This window comes from Xenopus tropicalis, chromosome 7, assembly GCF_000004195.4.
Source record: "Xenopus tropicalis strain Nigerian chromosome 7, UCB_Xtro_10.0, whole genome shotgun sequence".
NCBI lineage: Eukaryota > Metazoa > Chordata > Amphibia > Anura > Pipidae > Xenopus > Xenopus tropicalis.
Genome location: NC_030683.2, coordinates 56,894,915 through 56,915,770, shown reverse-complemented (window position 1 = coordinate 56,915,770; position 20,856 = coordinate 56,894,915). Strand labels below are relative to the sequence as shown.

Genomic DNA, 20,856 nt, shown 5'->3' with positions numbered 1-20,856 from the left:
AACTGGGAGATTGACCGGCCCTTGAACTTGGTAGTATATGCTGTTGGTATTTCATCCTCAGAATCCATATCTTCCCATTCATCCTCAGAAATATCTATACAGTCAGTCTCATCCTCCCAACGGAATTGCTCTTCTACATTTAGAATACCTGATGGAACAGCAGGCTGGGAGGTGCTTAGGGGCCCCACACATTGAGAATCACTTATAACTGGAGGGGTACATAGAGAGTCTGTAGCGGGTTTAACTGCAGAGGAGGAAAAAATGTCCGAAGGGATTGGCCATAAATCCCCTGTGAAGGTTGCTTTCAGAATATAAAGAAAAGTACAGGGATCCTCTAAAAAGTGAGCCTCTTCATCAATGCAAAGTTCTGCCCATTCTTGAGCTTTGCCCGCCAAAAGAAACAAAATGATAAGACGGCTTTTCATATAATTAGGGGCTTGCTGGACAAAAGAAACAGTAGCGAACTTTTTGCATGTAAGCAGAAAATCTGAAAAAGTTCCTTCTTCCCCTTCATACTTCTTAACAGAAGGGAGCCACTGGGCAGAGAGTTGTAGTTCAACATGTGATACTGAGGGGTTACTAGCAGGCTCTTTGCTGTATGGCTCGATCATACTGTCAGGTGCAACCACAGGTGAGTGGCTGGCAGGTAGGAGCCTATGTGCTGATAACCCAGAACTCCCTTAAAAGGCCTGACAGCCAAGTTAGAAGAACAAAGGAGTTTTAATGAATATAAACAGAATGGAAATAAAAGTAAAGTACAGGCCTGTGATAAATACAGAGTCCGGTAACAGGTGAATCCAAAGGCAGGCAGGGGTCAGTCCAGGCAGTGTTCTAGCAAGTCCATTAATCAGGCAAGGGTCGATTCAGGCAGAGTTCTAGCAAGATCCGTAGTCAGGCAGGGGTCAGTCCAGGCAGAGTTCAAGCAATCCAGAAAGTCAGGCAGAAGTCAATATCGCAAAATCAAACAGGAACAAGGCAGGGAACATAGGAATCAGGAATCGGAGGTGGCAAGACCAGGCTCAGTGGGAACGATGATCGAGCATCTGGGTGTTGCCCGAAGAGGGTTTATATAGGTGGGTAATTAGAAAAGCAGCCACACATGTGATAAACAATATATGTTGCGACATAAGCAAAACTGGTAGAAATGCATAAGGCACATAAGGGCGACTGATCCCAAGGAGCTCATTGAGCCTCCTGTGGATCACTAAGAAAGTGCACTTGCAGTCCAGCACCAAGTCCAGGGTTCGAATCCCTATAGTTCCTGACAGACACTGCCTGGAATTAGACAACTTGTTATCTACAAAAACCCTAGATCCTTCTCTATTAGAGATACCCCCAGCAAACTACCATTTAGTATTTCACGTTTATATTATTTCTACCAAAGTGCATAACTTTGCACTTGTCCACATTGAACCTCATTTTCCAGTTTACTGCCCAGTTTTCCAATTTTGACAAATTGCTTATAGTTTTCCACAATTAACCCTTTCCCTGCCAAGCACGTAGCTCCTACGTGCTGGCATAAAAAGATGTTAAACGCCACGCACGTAGGAGCTACGTTTTCTTTATCTTGCGCTCGTTCTCTGCGCGCCCTGCTTAATCCGAGTGCAGAGAGCAGGGTAAAGAACCCCCTAGGGAACAAGCAGAGGGGGGTAAATAGTGGCCCCTGGGGCGCGATCGCCCAGGGGCCCCATGGGAAAAGCCTGACACGGAGATTCTACGTGTCAGGTATTTGCTGCTCTCCCCCCCTTCCTGAGCTCCCCCCACACTTCCTGTACCGCCCACACATGGACCAGACTGCTGCTGCTGCTGTGCCTGTGATCTTCTGTGTTCCTCCTGCGATCTCCAGCTTTTGGTGCCCAGGTTAGTGCCAGATACACACACAAACACACAATCACACACTTATTACACTAATACACACTTATTCTTACACTTATACACACACTCTTACATTTTGGGGGTGGGTTGGGGGTTTCACAGCACTTACAGCACTCACACTTACTTGCACACACACACACATGCACACAAAACACATTTTGCCATGTATTACACACACACTTACACACTTATGCAATTTTGTAAAAAACATTTTATCGCATCGTTTTTGTTTCTTGCCTGAAAAAAATGTTTTATTGCCATTGAGGTTAGCGTATTCTCTAACCACACTGCGCAATACCTTTTGTATATTATTTTTGTGTTTTCAATTTGGCTTCCTCTGTACCCCACATAGTTTGGTAAATCTATGCATATAGGGCATCAAACTGTTCAGTAGACCCCTGGCATTCAAATTTAGAGTGTTTTATGTTGGTACATTATGAAATATGGGGTAAATAATGGGGCAAATTGCAAGCTTTGGGACGATTTTCAGAAATGTTATAAAAACAGTTCTGTTTAGCATAGCTAAAGTAGTTTGCAGTAGAAAGATGTATTCACCCATTTTTGTTTTGTCAGAATATGTATTTTTGGAAAATATATGGTTTTCTAGGGTCTCCATATTGTTAGGGGGTTTTATGGCACATAATATACATACCGGGTGCAAAAACTGCACGAGCCGGAGCGTCATATGTGAAAATTCATATGCACTATTTTTATTTGGGTGCCCCTGTACTCCGCATAGTTTGGTATATCTATGCATATATGGCATCAAACTGTTCAGTAGACCTCTGGTGTTCCTATTTGGGGTGATTTTTCTTTGTATGCAAGAAATTGTGTGAGATAAATGCGACAAATTGCAACATTTTTAGGCGATTTTCTGAAATGTCATAGAAACCACTAGCTTTAGGAAAGCTTTGCATATTGGTACTTTGGTGTAGAAAGGACTCTTTACCCATGTTGGATTTGTCAGAATGTGTACTTTCCAAAAATATATGATTTTCAGGGGTTACCCTACATTTCTGCAGTTTCTGTCCAACATAAAACTGCCATGTGTTTATGAATTAGGTAAAGGTAAGCCATGAAATTAGTGTGCACAAGGTATATTTTGTGGTCTCTAAGTGCCATGTGCTTTGATAAACCTATGTACAGTGGGTATCAAACTGTTCAGTAGACCAATGGGGTTCATATTTAGGGTGTTTTATCTTGGTACCTAATGACCTATAAGATGAAAATAAGATGCTGCATATTGGAAGTTTTGAGGAAATGTCATAAAATCTGCAAACTTAGGAAACCTTTGCGGCTTGGTACTTTGGAGTAGAAAGACATGGGTACCCATTTTAGATTTCAGGGAATGTGTACTTTCCAAAAATATATGACTTTCTCGGGTGAGTGTACTTTTTACTAACTTTATCCCACATAAAATGATGTAAATGTGTTAATTTTGCGGAAGTTGAAATGACAGAAATGATAGATCATATGGGGGTTTGTTCATATTGGGGCCCCTACATACCACATACTTAGGTAAACCTATACATTTTGGGCATCATACTGTTCAGTGGACCCCTGGCGTTCAAATTCTGGGTGTTTTCTCTTGGTACCTAATGCTATGTAGGAGATAAGATGCTACAAACTGGAAGCTTTGAGTGGATTTTTGGAAATGTTATAAAAAATGCTAACTTTAGGAAAGCTTTGCGGCTTGGTACTTTGGCGTAGAAAGACATGACCATTTTGAATTCAGGAGAATGTGTACTTTCCAAAAATATATGGCTTTATGGGGTGAGTGTACTTTTTGTAGCTTTATCCTACATAATATGATGTAAATGTGTTGATTTTGCAGAAGCTGGAATGACAGAAATGATAGATCATATGGGGGCATGTTCACATTGGGGCTCCTACATGCCACATACTTAGGTAAACCTATACATATTGGGCATCAAACTGTTCAGTGGACCCCTGGTGTTCATATTTAGGGTGTTTTATTTGGTTACTTTATGACCTGTAGGAGATAAGATACTATAGACAGGAAGCTTTGAAGCGAAATTTCACAAATTTTGATAAAAACCAATAACTTAAGGAAAGCATTGCAACTTGGTAGTTTGGAGTAGACAGGCAGTTCTACCTATTCTGGATTCTCCAGAATCTGTTCTTTCTAAAAATGTATAATTTTCTGGGATAAACTTTCTGTTAGTCGAATTTTAGAACTTGAAATCTAAAGTATGCAGCTTTCTGGAGCAGTGCTTTGGAAATTTGGTAGTGTACTGCTGGGAGTTTTTGACCTATACAAGTGAGAAATCTCCATAAAACTATATATATTTGGTATTGGCACGTTCAGGAGACATGGAACTTTCCAAATCAGTTGTATTTTCATGCATAAAATAATTTTTGTTTCCGGTGTATGTGTTTATATTATGGAAAATATCATTTTTTTCATTTTTTAGACATTTAGAAACCTATATCTTGTTACAGAATGGAATAACACAAAAATTCCACCAAATTTTGAAAGCTTAGGTTGTCCTGGAAAAAACCTTTTCCTGGGTAAAATAAAAGTCCCCCCCGAGGAAAAGCCCCTAAAGTGAAACAGTGCAAAATGTTGAAAAACTGTCTGGCAGTAGAAGTTCCACTTTGTTCAAAATGGCTGGCAGTGAAAGGGTTAAGTGTCGTCAGCAAAAATAGAAACAGTACTCTCTATGCCCACCTCCAGGTCATTAATAAACAAGTTAAAAAGCAAAGGACCAAGGACTGACCCCTGCGGTAGTCCACTGACAACACTGGTCTAATTAGAAAATGTTCCATTTACCACCACTCTTTGTAATCTATCCTTCAGCTAGTTCTCTCTCCAATTAAAAATATTATGTTCAAGGCCAATATTCCTCAATTTGATCATTAACCTTCTGTGAGGTACTGTATCAAACGCTTTAGCAAAGTCCAAGTAGATGACATCAACTGCCATTCCAGCATTGAGTTTCCTGCTCACCTCCTCATAAAAGGCGACTAAATTATTCTGGCAAGATCTGTTACGCATAAAACCATGCTGGTACAAACTTATAGTATTGTGAACTGCAATGTATTCAAGTACCCTATCCCTTATTACCCCTTCCAAAAGCTTTCCTACTACTGATGTCAGACTAACAGGCCTATAGTTTTCAGGCTGAGAACAGGATCCCTTTTTAAATAACAGCACCACATTATCAATTCGCCAGTCTCTCGGCACCATGCCAGACCTCAACGAATCCTGAAAAATTAAGTGAAGAGGCTTGGCAATCACAGCGCTCAGCTCATTTAATACCCTGGGATGAATCCCATCCGGTCCTGGACCTTTGTTTACCTTTACATGTTCAAGTCTCTTTTTAATTTCCTCCCGAGTGACCCATGCGTGAGCAGCTAAATTACTAGAACTGGGCATATTAAAAGGGAATCCTTCATTAGCTGGCTCCTCAGATGTACAGACAGATGAAAAATAAGAGTTCAAAATTTCTGCTTTTTCCCCGTTCTCATCAACCAACTTACCCCCCCCCCCTGTGATAATAAGGTTCCCACCCCTTCTTGCTTAATTTTTTTACTATTCACATAATTATTCTCTATTTTAGCTTGCCTTTTTTGCATGCTTTATTTTCATCCTTGTACCTGATGAAAGTTTCTGCTGTCCCAGCTAGCTTGAATGCTTTAAAAGCACGTTTTTTTCTTTCCAACCTCGACACTAACACTTTTATTCAGCCATAAAGGTTTTGCTTTGCGATGCCTTTACTTGTTTACAAGGGGAATATACTGTGTGTATACCTGCAAAGCAATGTTTTAAAGATGTTCCATTTCCTTCTGTGTCTAACCCTGTGAAAAGACTTTCCCAGTTGACACATTGCAGATTGCTTATACTGGCAAAGTCTGCACGTCTAAAATCAAACATTTTAGTTAATCCCTTATTGAGCTGTCTCTGCAGCATTATCTCAAAGGAGACCATGTTGTGATCACTGTTCCCCAAATGCTCACCCACACAAATGTTAGATATAAGTTCAGTGTTAATAGATATTACCAGGTCCAAAATAGAGTCATTCTTAGTAGGTTCTTGAACCGCCTGAAATACAAAGTTGTCATTTAGCATATTTACAAACTACTAGCTTTTTCTGATTTAGCCACCCCATTACTCCAGTCAATGTCTGGATAATTAAAGTCCCCCATAATAACAACTTGACCCAGTTGTGAAGCCTCCTCCATTTGCAACAGTAGCTGGGTCTCATCCCGTCATCTATACAGGGTGGTTTATAGCATACACCAATGATCATTTTCTTTGTGACCTTCAGCCCTACTGAAATTTCTACCTAAAGAGATTTGACGTTTTCATTGGTAATGTCTTTATTACATGGCTTTAAAACTGACTTACATAAAGAAAAACCTCTCCACCCTTTTTAATCCCTCAGTCCCTCCTAAAAAGTGTGTAACCATTTAAATTCATGGCCCAGTCGCATTTTTAATCCCAACAGGTCTCAGTGATACCAATTAAATCATAATTTTCAATACATGCAATAGCCTGTAGCTCCCCTAATTTACCCGACAAGCTTTGCTCATTAGCCAGCATGCAGCGGAGATTACTACTTCTCCCTCTGATGTTTACATTAGCTAACGGTTTCCCTTGTAACAATGGGAGCTTCTTATCTGATAAACTATATGCCCCCCTCACTCCTCCCCCACAACCCTTTGCTAATCCCACTGCCCTGTCTACACTAGATTTCCCATAAAACTCTAGCGACAAACATTGGGCACCCTGGCATAAATAGTGTGAGAATTACAGCATTTTAAATTTAAACCAATAAAATTCAATTAATTAAATCTGTGGGTTAGTGGCCCAACCCACTTTTCCTATTTTTGAATGTGACCAACTTTGCAAAGTTTGAGATTCAGGCATAAAAATTGTGGGACTGACAGAATTTTACACTTTTTTTTTACCATTGAAAGTAAATAGGTGAAATGTGATTGGCTTTTGGTGGCTCCACGTATTTTTTCTAACTTTGAACCACAAATACCCAGTGACTAACTTTGGAAAGTTTAACAACCCTGGAATTAATACTTAAATAATGGCATCAGTTTAAATATAAAACAATTAAATTTAATGGGTGGAAATGGATTGGCTGTTGGTGGCTCCGCCCACTTTTTCTAACCCTGAATACGTACCCTTGAAATCAAGGGATTGTGTTAAAAAAATGCTTTAGTGGCCTCACATTTTTATGCAATTGTTTTGTTCACCCCACTGAATTAAAGCTGAAAGTCTGCACTTCAACTGCATCCGAGTTGTTTCATTTAAAATTCATTGTGATAATGTACAGAACCAAAATTAGAAAAAAGTTGTCTCTGTCCAAATATTTATGGACCTAACTGTATAACCTGCCTAACTTCTAGTTGATCCAGAGGAAGGCAAAAAAAAAAACCCATCTGAAGCCTCTCTAAAATAAAACCACGTGTTTTTTAATGCTAATTTTTAACTGGATGCTATTGGATACTACAATGGAGAAATATGAAAAATATTTACATAATGGTGGTGTCTGAAATATATTTTTCCTCACAGATCTATGGAAGTCTATTCTCAATACTTAAAGGAAATCCTTTCAATTTGGAGGTGCTTGTAGATTCCTGGCCAAATTATGGAGCTGTTATGACACGTCCTCTGGTAACTATTTTTTAATTATTGTAAACCTGGTTCATCATCATCATCTTAATATTATCATTGTATAAAACAAGCTGGAGCAAAAGAGACAGCAAAAGAGACAGTGATATGGTTATTAGAATTATGCTTTATTGAAATAGGCATCAAAAATGAGGAAGGGACAAGTGGAGTTTTGCACACATTTCTCGCAGAGCACCCTAGAATCTCTTACTCTGGGCTCCCATGTAAATATTTGTATATTGTTCGTGATGTATAAATAAGGGCTCTGTCATTTCCATGAGAATAATTTTGCAAAGATGTGATATAAGCCCCTACTTTGTTTAAAAGTTATTAGGTAAATATGTATTTTCTGCAGATTATCAAAATTTTTCATGTTATGCTGCCTGCAATAGACAGAATAACTACTGTATAATAAATTTTAAACCAATCATCTCTCAGAAATGTAACCATTTTCCCCTGATTTAGCCAACTGTAAAATAAAATACAGGTATGGGATCCCTTATCCGGAAACCCATTATCCAGAAAGCTCCGAATTACAGAAAGCCTGTCTCCCATAGACTCCATTTTAAACAAATAATTCAGAATTTTAAAACTGATTTCCTTTTTCTCTGTAGTAATAAAACAGTACCTTGTAATTTATCCCAATTTAGATGTAAATAATCCTTTTTGGATGCAAAACAATCCTATTGGGTTTAATAAATTTTTTATTGATTTTTTAGTAGACTTAAGGTATGGAGATCCAAATTACGGAAAGACCCCTTATCCAGAATACCCTTGGGCTATTTATCAAGGATAAAGTGCACTTGCACGTTATCCTTGATAAAGGTCCAAAGGGGGACTGAAACGTTGAATGCATATACACAAATAATTAATTGCAATTGGAATCAACAGGAGTGGTAGTCCTCTTTTAGAAGTAAATATAATATTTTGAACAGACACCCTAAATATATAAAGGTGACAAAGTGAGGATATTTTGAGAACTTATACATTTATATACAGGTATGGGGTTCATTAACTGGAAACCCATTATCTAGAAAGCTAACCGAAAGGCCCACCCCCTTAGACTCAATATTAAATTTTAAAAATTATTTTCTTTTTTCTCTGTTATAACAAAACCGTACCATGTACTTGATCCCAACTTAGATATAATACATTCTTAAATACCCCCATAATATTATTTGGAATTTTAGCATAGACAATGGAGCAAGAAGTAGACTGATTCCAAAATGCAGTGAAAACAGGACTTTATTATGTTGTGGTTCTACAACATTCAGGCTGCATAGACGTTTTCTGAACAGTTCTGAGCTAATGATGTAGCCGAAACTACATAATTTATACCCCCCACTTTAGCATTATCATGCCATGTGTTGTGATATACGAGAATATATATATTACAGACCACTTTTTTGGGTAAAGTTAAAGTAGAATCACATAAGAGAAAGAAGATACCTGTAAATCAATGACAATGCAAGCAGAAGAATGGAAGTGCAAGATGAAGCCTTTGGGCCGTGGTAGATGGGGAGATTAGTTGCCCCCGACAAATCTCCCTTGTTGCGGTCGACTAATCTCCCTGATATGCCAACCCAATGGCTTGAATGTAAATCGCCGGTGGGATGGCATATGCAGCACCGCGATTTTCCAAAATCGATTAGTTGCCCGCAACAAGGGAGACTTGTCGTGGCCGACTAATTTCCCCTTCTACCACGGCCCTTAGACAAATGTGGCCACAGCAGTTTGTACCTAAAATCAATGATGATCAGTCTTTGAACTGATGCCTATAGTGGAGGTTTTATTTAATTGGTAGTAGTGGAAGTGACACCATGTGGCAAATATATTAAAAGTCGAGATTGCATTTTTCTACAGTTAAAGAAAATCACAGCAAAAAAAAAAAGTTTTCTTAAATTTTGTAGAATTTACATTTTTGAGGTTTTGAGACCTCAAAAAACACCTAAAAAAAAAAAACTCAATGTAAAAGAAAAATTCAGCATATACAATTGGTTAACCATCTGTAGTTAATGAAAGGTGTTTTTCAACATTCAGTGAATTTTAATTTGTGGCATTTTTAAAACAGTCACATTTTTACAGAATCATTGCAAACAAATGGAACACTGATTTTTATTCCATCAACACTTTATGCCAAGTTTTTCTCCATGGCCTGAAGCAATTGAGTTTTTCTGATAGAATTTAATCAAAATGTTATTTCCCGTAATAGTGTTTAGAAGTAACTGACTGTAGCTGTGTTTTCCAGTGCCATACAGCATAATCAACTTATGTTCATGTGTCTAACCCAAGGAGGAGGACTGACAGTTCTAGTACCTAGTAATTCTGTGCTTTTGAAAGGATTCACAGCCACTATTAGGGGCAAATCAATCTAACAAATTAGATATTGCAATGGCACTCTGCTCTCTAAGTAGCCCCAGCTGCACAGCTTACTGCAAATTATGTCTTTGAATCACATTTACAACCCAAACACCAGAAAGGCACTTCCGCTCTGCCCAATAGAGCATACTCCCCTCCATGATTGTTCAAGTTACCACACTATATCACACCATATATATGTATTATACTCTAAAGTATTTTTTTTACTTGCATAATCATAATGATTATGTTTAATTCATATATATTATTCGTTAACCAGTTATTATTCCTTTTATTATGTTTTTGCAGACAGCTCCACCTATTTGTGATCCTTACACCAACTCATACAGTTTCTTTATAAGAGATGAAAACAGAATACATGCTGTTCTGGAACATATCAACTGGAATCAGGCATTTGAAATTCAATGTATGTACTACTAGCTAGGCATGCAATCCAAAGGGATAGTCAGTCATACTGGATATTCAGAACTGTAGTAATAAAGGTGTGGAGCAGTTGTTTTTAGGTATTAGGTGAATTAGCATGGTCATATTTTAACTAGATTTAAATTGAATGAGCCCAACACCAAACCTGGCTGACTTGCTGAAGGCCCTGTCATCAGTATGCACCTTACATCTTTTTAAACCCAGCATGATTCACATAAAAGTCACTTACTCTTGAGCTAAACAGGACAAGCAGGGAAATTAAAACTACTTCATGTTTATCCTTGTGAGGTAGATAATTAGATTAACACTATACACCACTCTTCTTTCAACCTTTCTTGTGAAGGAGTCCAACCTCAACCTGTACTGACAACTAACCCCCACTTGCAGATTATGGGGTGCCATTTGTCCAAAGTACATTTTGTCTACAAAAATACATTCTGTATACAAAGCACAGTCCCCAGTACACAGAATGAATGTGTGGCCATATACATTGGTAACAAATATACAAGAGACATTTCTGTGAAAATAATCAATTTTATGCACAAAAGGATATAATTATATTACAAACTCCATTCTGTAAATTTTAAAAAGCATTCTGTCTTACAAATGTATAACATCGATACAACAGAACAAGTTTTTTACAGAATGAATTATGTAAAACAAAACTTTGCACAAAATATATAATGGTGTAACTGACTAGCATATTCCAAGCTAAATTTTCTCGACAAAATAGATGCCTGTGACAAAAAGGAAGATTCTGTAGCACAGAATTAATTCTATCAATAAAATGAATACTCAGTTCCACAAAACTGATAAAATATCCATTCTGGGAAATAACACTGTCAGTCAAGTCAAAATACTGAACCAATAAGAAGCAAGTATATTCATTATCCAATAACATGCAAATTTTAATTGAAGTCCATTTACTGGTCTTTTTTCCCACTGTTTGAATTGTTTTTATAAAGTGTTGACCCTGTCCCTCCACCCCCCACATATAGACACACACACAAAGAAGGATTTGTTTGTAGGATTTATTTAAAAAGAGCACAATTGCAGGTGTGCATTTTGACAAATTACATGTAATTCAGCTAAAGATTTTATGAGTGGGGATTGTCTCATTTCTGGCACTCATCATTAAAATTACATCTGATAGACATTCAAATGTCTTTCCTTTAAATATTTGAGTTAAAAAGGGTAGACTATCTGGCAACATATTATTTAAGCAGCAAGATGGAGGACTGTATTCCCTTTTTATTATTATGCTTCAAACTGGATGACATTTGGGCAGAGGGGCACTTCTGAAACTTTAATGTAGAGACACTTGTAGAGTTGAGACACTTATAGTTGCCCACTATAATGTGTACTTGTATGGCTTTGCTTGGAATTGAGCCAGGAACCTAAGGCTGCTCTCCTTAAGCACTTGGCCAGGAGAGCAGCTGGCAAGTTCACTAATTCACTCTCATTATTACCTTTTTACCTAGCTTTCTCATCTCCTCCCAGCAGCCAGCAGGTCAGACAGTCAGAGCCAGCTGTGCCCTATACAGGGGCACTGCTGCCATGAGACAAGTTCTGATTTTTAAATGGGAATTTCAGCTCTTCTAGTGCAGAAAGCACAATGGTGATGCAGCGGCATCCACTTGGCCTAAGGTGGCACTGGCCCTATATAAACTCTGTCCTGCTTCTGCTTGTCCTGTTTCTGACACAATAGCTGTCCCTCACTGAAGGACTCGCCACTCATCAAAATCCCTTGCAGCACTGTTTACAATATAATATATGGGAACTTAATGGATACGCATTTATGTATTATTATGTAAGAAACATACCCTAATACCATTGAGGGACAATCTACCAGGCTTCTACCGGAAAATATGGCTCTGCTTCAGTGCGGGGGAGAGGCTAAATCTGTTTATTTCTGCATTTATTACAAATATTATGTTCTAGGCCAATATTCCTTGATCATTAACCTTCTGTGAGGTACTGTATCAAACGCTTTAGCAAAGTCCAAGTAGATGACATCAACTGCCATTCCAGCATCAAGGTTCCTGCTCACCTCCTCATAAAAGATGACTAAATTAGTCTGGCAAGATCTGTTACACATAAAACCATACAAACTTATAGTATTGTGAACTGCAATGTATTCAAGTACCCTATCCCTTATTACCCCTTCCAAAAGCTTTCCTACTAGTGACGTCAGACTAACAGACCTATAGTTTTCAGGCTGAGAACGGGATCCCTTTTTAAATAACAGCACCACATTAGCAATCCGCCAGTCTCTTGGCACCATGCCAGACCTCAACGAATCCTGAAAAATTAAGTGAAGAGGTTTGGCAATCACAGCGCTAAGCTCATTTAATACCCTGGGATGAATCCCATCCGGTCCTGGACCTTTGTTTACCTTTACATGTTTAAGTCTCTTTTGAATTTCCTCCTGAGTGACCCATGCGTCAGTAGCTAAATTACTAGAACTGGGCATATTAAAAGGGAAGCCTTCATTAGCTGGCTCCTCAGATGTATAGACAGATGAAAAATAAGAGTTCAAAATTTCTGCTTTTTCCCCGTTCTCATCAACCAACTTACCCCCCCGTGATAATAAGGTTCCCACCCCTTCTTGCTTCATTTTTTTACGATTCATATAATTAAAAAATAATTTTGGATTCTTTTTACTCCTAGCTGCAATATCCCTTTCCATCTCTATTTTAGCTTGCCTGATAGTTTTTTTTCCATGCTTTATTTGCTTCCTTGTACCTGATGAAAGTTTCTGCTGTCCCAGCTAACTTGAATGCTTTAAAAGCACGTTTTTTCTTACCAACCTCGACACTAACACTTTTATTCAGCCATGAAGGTTTTGCTTTGCGATGCCTCTCCTTGCTTACAAGGGGAATATACTGTTGTGTATACCTGCAAAGCAATGTTTTAAAGATGTTACATTTACCTTCTGTGTCTAACCCTATGAAAAGCCTTTCCCAGTTGACACATTGCAGAGATGCCCTTATACTGGCAAAGTCTGCACGTTTAAAATCAAGCGTTTTAGTTAATCCCCTATAGAGCTGTCTCTTCAGCATTAACTCAAAGGAGACCATGTTGTGATCACTGTTCCCCAAATGCACACCCACACAAATGTTAGAGATGAGTTCAGTGTTATTAGTTATTACCAGGTCCAAAATAGAGTCATTCCTAGTAGGTTCTTGAACCGCCTGAAATAAAAAGTTGTTATTTAGCATATTTACAAACCTACTAGCTTTTTCTGACTTAGCCACTCCATTACTCCAGTCAATGTCTGAATAATTAAAGTCCCCCATAATAACAACTTGACCCAGTTGTTATAGCATACACCAATGGTCATTTTCTTTGTGACCTTCTGCCCTACTGAAATTTCTACCCAAAGAGATTTGACATTTTCATTGGTAATGTCTTTATTACATGGCTTTAAATATGACTTTACATAAAGACAAACCCCTCCACCCTTTTTAATCCCTCTGTCCCTCCTAAAAAGTGTATAACCATTTAAATTCATGGCCCAGTCACATTTGTCATCCCACCAGGTCTCAGTGATACCAATTAAATCATAATTTTCAATACATGCAATATCCTGCAACTCCCCTAATTTACCCGACAAGCTTCGCGCATTAGCCAGCATGCAGCGGAGATTACTACTTCTCCCTGTGATGTTAACGGAGAGCTAAGATGGCAGCTAACGGAGCAGCTAATGGAGAGCTAACGTAGAGCTATGGTGAAAATTAGTCTGTTTCCCTTGTAACAATGGAAGCTCCTTATCTGATAAACTATATGCCCCCCACACTCCTCCCCCACAACCCTTTACTAGTCCCACTGCCCCGTCTACACTAGCTTTCCCATAAAACTCTAGCTCACCCAACCCCCCTTGTCTAGTTTAAACACTCCTCCAGCCTCTTGACTCTTCTCTCCCCTAGCACAGCAGACCCCCTTCCATTGAGGTGCAATCCATCACGGCTGTATAGATTGTACCCCAAAGAAAAGTCAGCCCAGTGCCCAGTGCCCAGTGCTGCCATTCAGACACTATTAAAATCAGGGTCCCCAAACTTTGCGCAGTGGTTTTACTACATAACAGTGGTCCAAGGTTAGAAAAAAGTGGGTGGAGCCAACAACAGATCAGATTTCATTCAGTGACTTCATGTTTTTCAACCCAACATGAAGTTTGTTCTCAAACTTCCCTTTCTAGTTTACATATTGGTACTTCAGGGGGATCATCATTTATTTATATGATGTATTATGTGTCTACGTGGTGTTGCACTGGAGTGTCCAGGATTCACCAGGGCTGCCACCCCAGGAGCCCCTCACCTCAGTTGCCAACTTCTCCACCACTACCAACCTTCACTCATGTGTGCAATGCACACTGCATACCCCATTCTTCCTCCTTGCAGCTGCTATTGGGGTTGGGGTTGGTGCGCCCAAAGTGGGGCCCACTGGATTTTTTCCCCTGTGGCTACATAATGTAGTAGTTGAAAGTTGAACTATAGATAAGCACATTATTAAGAGACTGCTGTAAGCTTACTACAATATTACATAATAATAGGAGGAAGCCTAACAGTCACTACTACAGCGGGGAAATTATGTAAAGTTGTGAAATTTCATGGTGTAGTGTAATGATGTGAATCAGCTGGTATCCTTGGAGAGAGGAGCTTAAGTTATATGGTTTATACTGTACTTATGTGGTGTGTATCTCAGATATACTGAGTTACATTGCTACTATAAATATCTGGTGTATTGTACTTTACAGAGGGGCCCCTCACCCAGTAGTTTTGCTGCTAATATGATTAATGTGCTAATATGGTTAATATGATAGAATTAAGATATAGTATTTATTGACTTGTATGTTAATGAGGGGATATTAGGGGGATAATGATGGGTTAGGCTGGGAGAGAATAGGAATAGCCTTAAGTTATCATATTAATGTTTTTGTTTTGTTTTGTTTTCTTTAAAGCTCATTATCAGGAATACAATGCCTAGAACCATCATTACATCTGTGTTATGGCACAGCATCAGTACAGCACTATATTTTTAATCCATTTAAAAACCGTTCTGGTTAAAAACCTACAACACAGCAGACATTATAAGGCGCCCTCCATAGCAGGCCAGAAAGTATCCTCAGCACTAGGGATAATGCAGCTTGTGGGGGCAGAGCTGGCAGCTTTTCATTGTTGTTAAGCAAATCCAACAAACAAATCTTTATAGACAAATTAAAAAAGTGGGAAAACCAGTAAATTGACTCCAGTTAAAACCTGCATATTTTTGGATAATGAACATGCTTGTTTCTTATTTGTTCAGGAATTTGATTGACAGTGTTGTTTCACAGAATGGATATTTTATCATTTTGTTGATAGAATGAATTCTGTGCTACAGAATCTTGCTTTCTGTCACACGCATCTATTTTGTCATGAAAATCTAGCTGGAATATGCTATTCAGTTACACTATTATATATTTTGTTGAAGTTTTGTTTTACATTATTCATTCTGTAAGTAACAGTAACTTTACACATAACTTTTTTTGTATGGATGTTTTGCATTTGTGAGACAGAATGCTTGTTAAAATTTACAGAATGGAGTTTGTAATATAATAATATACTTTTGTGCATAAAATTGATTTTGGTCTCATTCTTCACTAGAAATATATCTTTTGTATATTTTTACCAGTGTTTATATCCACACTTTAATTCTGTCTACTGGGGATTGCTTTTTGTATATAGAATATATTTTTATAGACAAAATGTACTTTGGGCAAACGGCACCTCATAGGAGATACATACATCGACAATAAAAAGCAGAAATTCATTGCATTTATAATTTTTGCTGATAGAATATCTAGTGATAAATATTAAACCTGAATCAAGTGGCACAAGATGGCATATAACAGAAAATTAGGACAAATGTAACATAGTAACATAGTAAGTTGGGTTGAAAAAAGACATACGTCCATCACGTTCAACCATAATGCCTATATATAACCTGCCTAACTACTAGTTGATCCAGAGGAAGGCAAAAGGAAAACGCATTGTACTGTGGTATACTGCAGATTATGCCAACTTTTGTATTAATGCCTGAATTAACCTATTTTATACACACCACAGTTACAGGCAAACAAGGATATTTTAAGTTAAAAAAGAAAAGGATTCTCAGGTTTCTTGCCCCCTCCTGCTGCATATCTTCCTGGTACTCTTCCTCAGATCAAGTTGCTCTATTTCCAGGTTCAGGCACAGGATAAGGTGTGCATTATCGGTGCCATCTCTGCAGCAACAGAACTTACCTAGCCCTAGCCCCTATACAATGAGTCACTGACTGGACTGGACCATATATAGACCTAGGGTTACCATCGGTTTTGAAACAGACAGAATACAGACCGAATGTGAATACATTTTTCAAAAGCTGTCTGGTTTCAAACATTAAGAAAACTGGACAGAAATCCAGCCATTTGTGTCCAAGTGACATAATAACCCCACACAGCATCATAACCCCACCTGACATTATTGTTCCTGCCTTCAGCATCATCAAGCACACCCCCAGTGTCAGTGCCCCACCTTCTATGCCATCAGCTCTGGCCACTTTGTTCGAGTTTAGCCACAGGCAAACAGTGCCGGATTTCACTTTGCAGCGCCCAAAGGCTGCCTCATTCTATGGGACCCCCCCCCCAAAGATTGAGTGCATGTCCTTTTCAGTCAGATAGAGAGCACCGGGGAAAGGACGCACTGAAGTTTTTTGCATGCCACCCGTAAATTTATGCTGCCCTAGGCCCGGGGCTTTGTGGCCTCGCCACAAATCCGGGCCTACAAGCAAAGGGGTTGCTGACCCCTTTCTTTCCACAGAACCTGGCCCATCACTGGCTAATCTATCGCAGTTAAATGCAATAATGTACTTTTTTTTAGCACACTGATTCCTGCAGTAATTTTAATTTTCCGTTGAAGACCTTTATTTCATGCCCTATTTGAACTACCCCCATGGCTACACTGCCGTTGGCTTATCTACACTATATTAGTGTTTCTGAAGCAAACACACCAGTCAGAGTTCGTCTGTGGCCAGTGTTTGGCACATGCTCATTAATTCACATGCTTGCAAGTACAGCGTTAAGCGCAAACACATTAATTGTTGTACACGTAAGCGTTGACGCAAGCCCGTGTTTGAGCATGTGTACGGATGCACATGCGCACATATTCTGACGCATGCACATCTAGCGTAAATAGACGCAGAACCCTACGCTCCAGTGCAAGGTGATCATCTCTGGCTGACACTGAGCATTTCCTAAATACCTTTCTGATCCTTGTCCTTATGGCTTGTTTCCTGACTTCTCTTCGATTTACCCTTCAGCTTGATTCTGACGTTGATCTTTTGGTTCTGAACCCAGCCTGTTTGTGACTACTGCTCACCAAATCATGTGATTTGCTATTGAGTACCTACCTGTGTTCTAAAAGATTCTCATAGACTTCTTATTTGTCACGTACCACAATGAATCAGAGGGTGACAAGCCTCTCCTGCACTTTCCACTTAACCTGAACACTGGGAATGTGAACAGTGACAGGCTCAGCTGAAGAATAGCAGGAGTGCCAGGAAATCCCGTGTGGCAGATAATAAGTGTATGAAAATTGTAAAGGGTTCTGTACAATTGGTTATGTATGGCCTCCTTAATTTAATTCTTGCCTGGTCAATGTCTGAATCCCCTGTGCAATCTCTCTCTCCCTTATGTCTGTCTTTGCGCAAAATTAAAATTATGCTTATGTGTTTTTTTCTTTTTATTTGTCACCTGATTTGTTTTGATTATCTTAGTTAGCCAATAAGGGTATCGCCTTTACACAACTTTTGTAATGTTTCATATCAAAAGTTTTCCCCTACAACATGCTGCTATAAAAAACACTTGCTCATGCAACTGTATGCCAATATTTAGTCTCCTGCATGCCAAACAGCAGGCTCTGTGACCTACTTGATGGGTGAAACTTTGCTATAAAAAGTATGATCAGTAAATACTCCATCAGCAGGGTTGCGACATTTTGGCCCATTTTGGGCTGAAAGTTCAGCAAGGATTTCTACATTTTTATACAGTAAACAAATATCCTTTAAGGAAAATGAATTGTTTTGTCTGCCTGTTTAATTATTGGCACTATATTTATAATCCTTGCTTGATTTGAATTACATTGTTGTCTTCATAGCAATGCAAAATTACTTCATGAATAAAATCAGGCATGAGGCAGCACAAAGGAATGTGGACACTGAGATATCACTGTTGAGGACATATTATCAAGGAACACAAAAGGAAACTGGTGGTGAGCAGGTTCAGAGGTATGTTAGTCAATATGTATTTGTAGCTGCAAGCTATAATAAATTCATGATAGTTAAAAACTTGCTTGGATTGAGCCCAAGTAAAAGTTTTAAAGAGTAAAAACCGAGCAACAAGGTTAACAGCATGGGGGCAGAGCTAAATCCCACACACACAGGACCAGGGTGAATCTCAAGATACAGGGCCAGACTAACCACGAGATTAAAATTATTCATTTAAATAGACAAACCATTTATTTTAATCAAGTACATTTTATAATGTATTTCATTGAAGCAAAAGTCTTCTATTTTTTCAATTTGTGTGTTGTTGTCTGGTCTGATGTCTGCAGTTCTTCCATCTATTGTGTTTAGGGGAAAGGTTATACATGAATTTGTAAAAATATCATCCTGTCTAGAAATCATGCAAAATGTTAGCACACATAGGGGCAGATTCATTAAAACACGAGTTCAAATCCCGAATGGGAAAAATTCGGATTGGATACGATAATTTCTGAAGATCGCAAATTTAGTCACGATAATATAGTATTGGCGATCCGAAAGTCATGAAATTTTCATACCGAACGATTGTAAACAGCAGCAGAACCTTTCCGAATTTTTTGTGCAAGCGTACAAAAGTCGCACAAAAGCAAAAAAATTGCTCCGAGCATTCGTGTCTTAATAAATCTCACCCATAATGCGTGAATTTTGGGAAATTTTGGTTGTTACTGGCCCTTTGGTATAAACCTTTTATGTTCAAGGACATAATTAAGAAAGTGATTAATACATTGTCATCTCTTCTCATTTCCATAGACATCAGAAGAATCTGGAGTTTTGCAGTCTTTCACCAGCATATGTATCACTTGTTGATGATTCCTGGACTTTTGGCAGATGCTCCGCAAGTCAGGAATATGTTAGTCTCTGCATTAAGTCACATCCCTCATGTTGTGTGTTGGACAGTGGGATCCCAGTGTCATGGGTGCTATGTGATCACTATGGGGCAATGCGTATGCTCTATACTGTTCCTCAGGAAAGACGCAAGGGTCTTGGGTCAAAAGTTTGCAGTGTACTGTCAGAAATCATGACAAAGCAAAACAGGCCAATCTACTGCCATGTAGAAGAGGAAAACATTCCATCCCAACTCATGTTTAAAGATTTGGGCTTGCAGGAGACAGAAAGCAAGCTACTCTGGGTGAGATCAAAATCTGAGCATAATTTGACTGGTTCATTATAGTGGGCAGCTATGATAGTGAAGATTTACAGTGCAAAATGTGATAATTACAGGTATCACAGAATACTGTGTGAAACATGAATATTAAATATACTTTACAAAATATCAGCCTTTTTATAATAATTTCCAATGCTTTACTGTCAAGTAATATCGGGTCAGATTTTATTTAATAAGAAAAACTTCTCTCAATTAAATTCCAAATTCTCCCATAATTTTCAGTGTTTTGTAATGTCATTGCTGTGATCCTATATGATCTTAACAATACACTGTTTTTCTGTTTATGCCTATGATTAAGTGTGTATTGCCACAAAATGCTTTAGGCGTGATTGTTTTTAATGGATGTATAAATACGGATTTAAATGAGTATCCCATGATCTTCTGGTGTGCAAGAAGCCTCTTTTGTCTTAAAAGAGAAGGAAAGGCTAAGTCACTGGGGTGTGCCAAAATGTTGCTTACCTTTTACCCCAGGCTGGTGCTCCTTTGAGAAGAAAACTGCACCAGCACAGGGTACCCGCAAGCAAGTGTCTCCCCTTCCTTTTTCTGTCTTTGCGTTGTGCATGTGCAGTAGAGTGAAAAGCTGAACTTAAACAAAAAAGTCGGCTATTTCACTCTAATGCGCCAAGTGCGACTGACATTTTTGGCATTTTGCATAATGCCTTCCAGTTTAAATGAATTGTAGCAGGTGTCTGTTCTACTAATCTGCCTGCATTTGACAACATGTATTTTTGAAGGGGAGTTGCACATAGGAACTCCCTCACCTGCTCTTATGTGTCAACTAAATAAATAAATAATAAATTAATCTTTTAATGATTTATATATTATTATTATTATTATTATTTCAGAAAAACCTCAACATGTGTGTGTGTGTCTGTACAGTGGGGAGTAAATGATGGTGCATCATCTGAATGAACAATTATCAGAACCATCGGTAGGAACACCAAATGGGGCATCTGCCCTGGGATCAGTGTTTTAAGGAGAGGTCTGCAATTTAAGGCTTTGCGTCAATAAGGACTCAACAAAGAAT

At 38.6% G+C, this 20,856-nt stretch overlaps 1 protein-coding gene across 1 annotated transcript in view; it reads left to right on the top strand.

The window, feature by feature from the left end:
- Window positions 1-20,639, top strand: part of glyatl2 (glycine-N-acyltransferase like 2) — a 41,221-nt gene extending 20,582 nt beyond the window's left edge. Inside the window, exons 2-5 of the mRNA XM_002941373.3 lie at window positions 7,427-7,528; window positions 10,193-10,310; window positions 18,499-18,628; window positions 19,415-20,639. Of these exons, the coding sequence (XP_002941419.1) occupies window positions 7,427-7,528; window positions 10,193-10,310; window positions 18,499-18,628; window positions 19,415-19,835 (771 nt within the window). The 3' untranslated portion in view covers window positions 19,836-20,639. The remainder of the gene's footprint in view (window positions 1-7,426; window positions 7,529-10,192; window positions 10,311-18,498; window positions 18,629-19,414) is intronic.
- The last annotated feature ends 217 nt before the right edge of the window (window positions 20,640-20,856 follow it).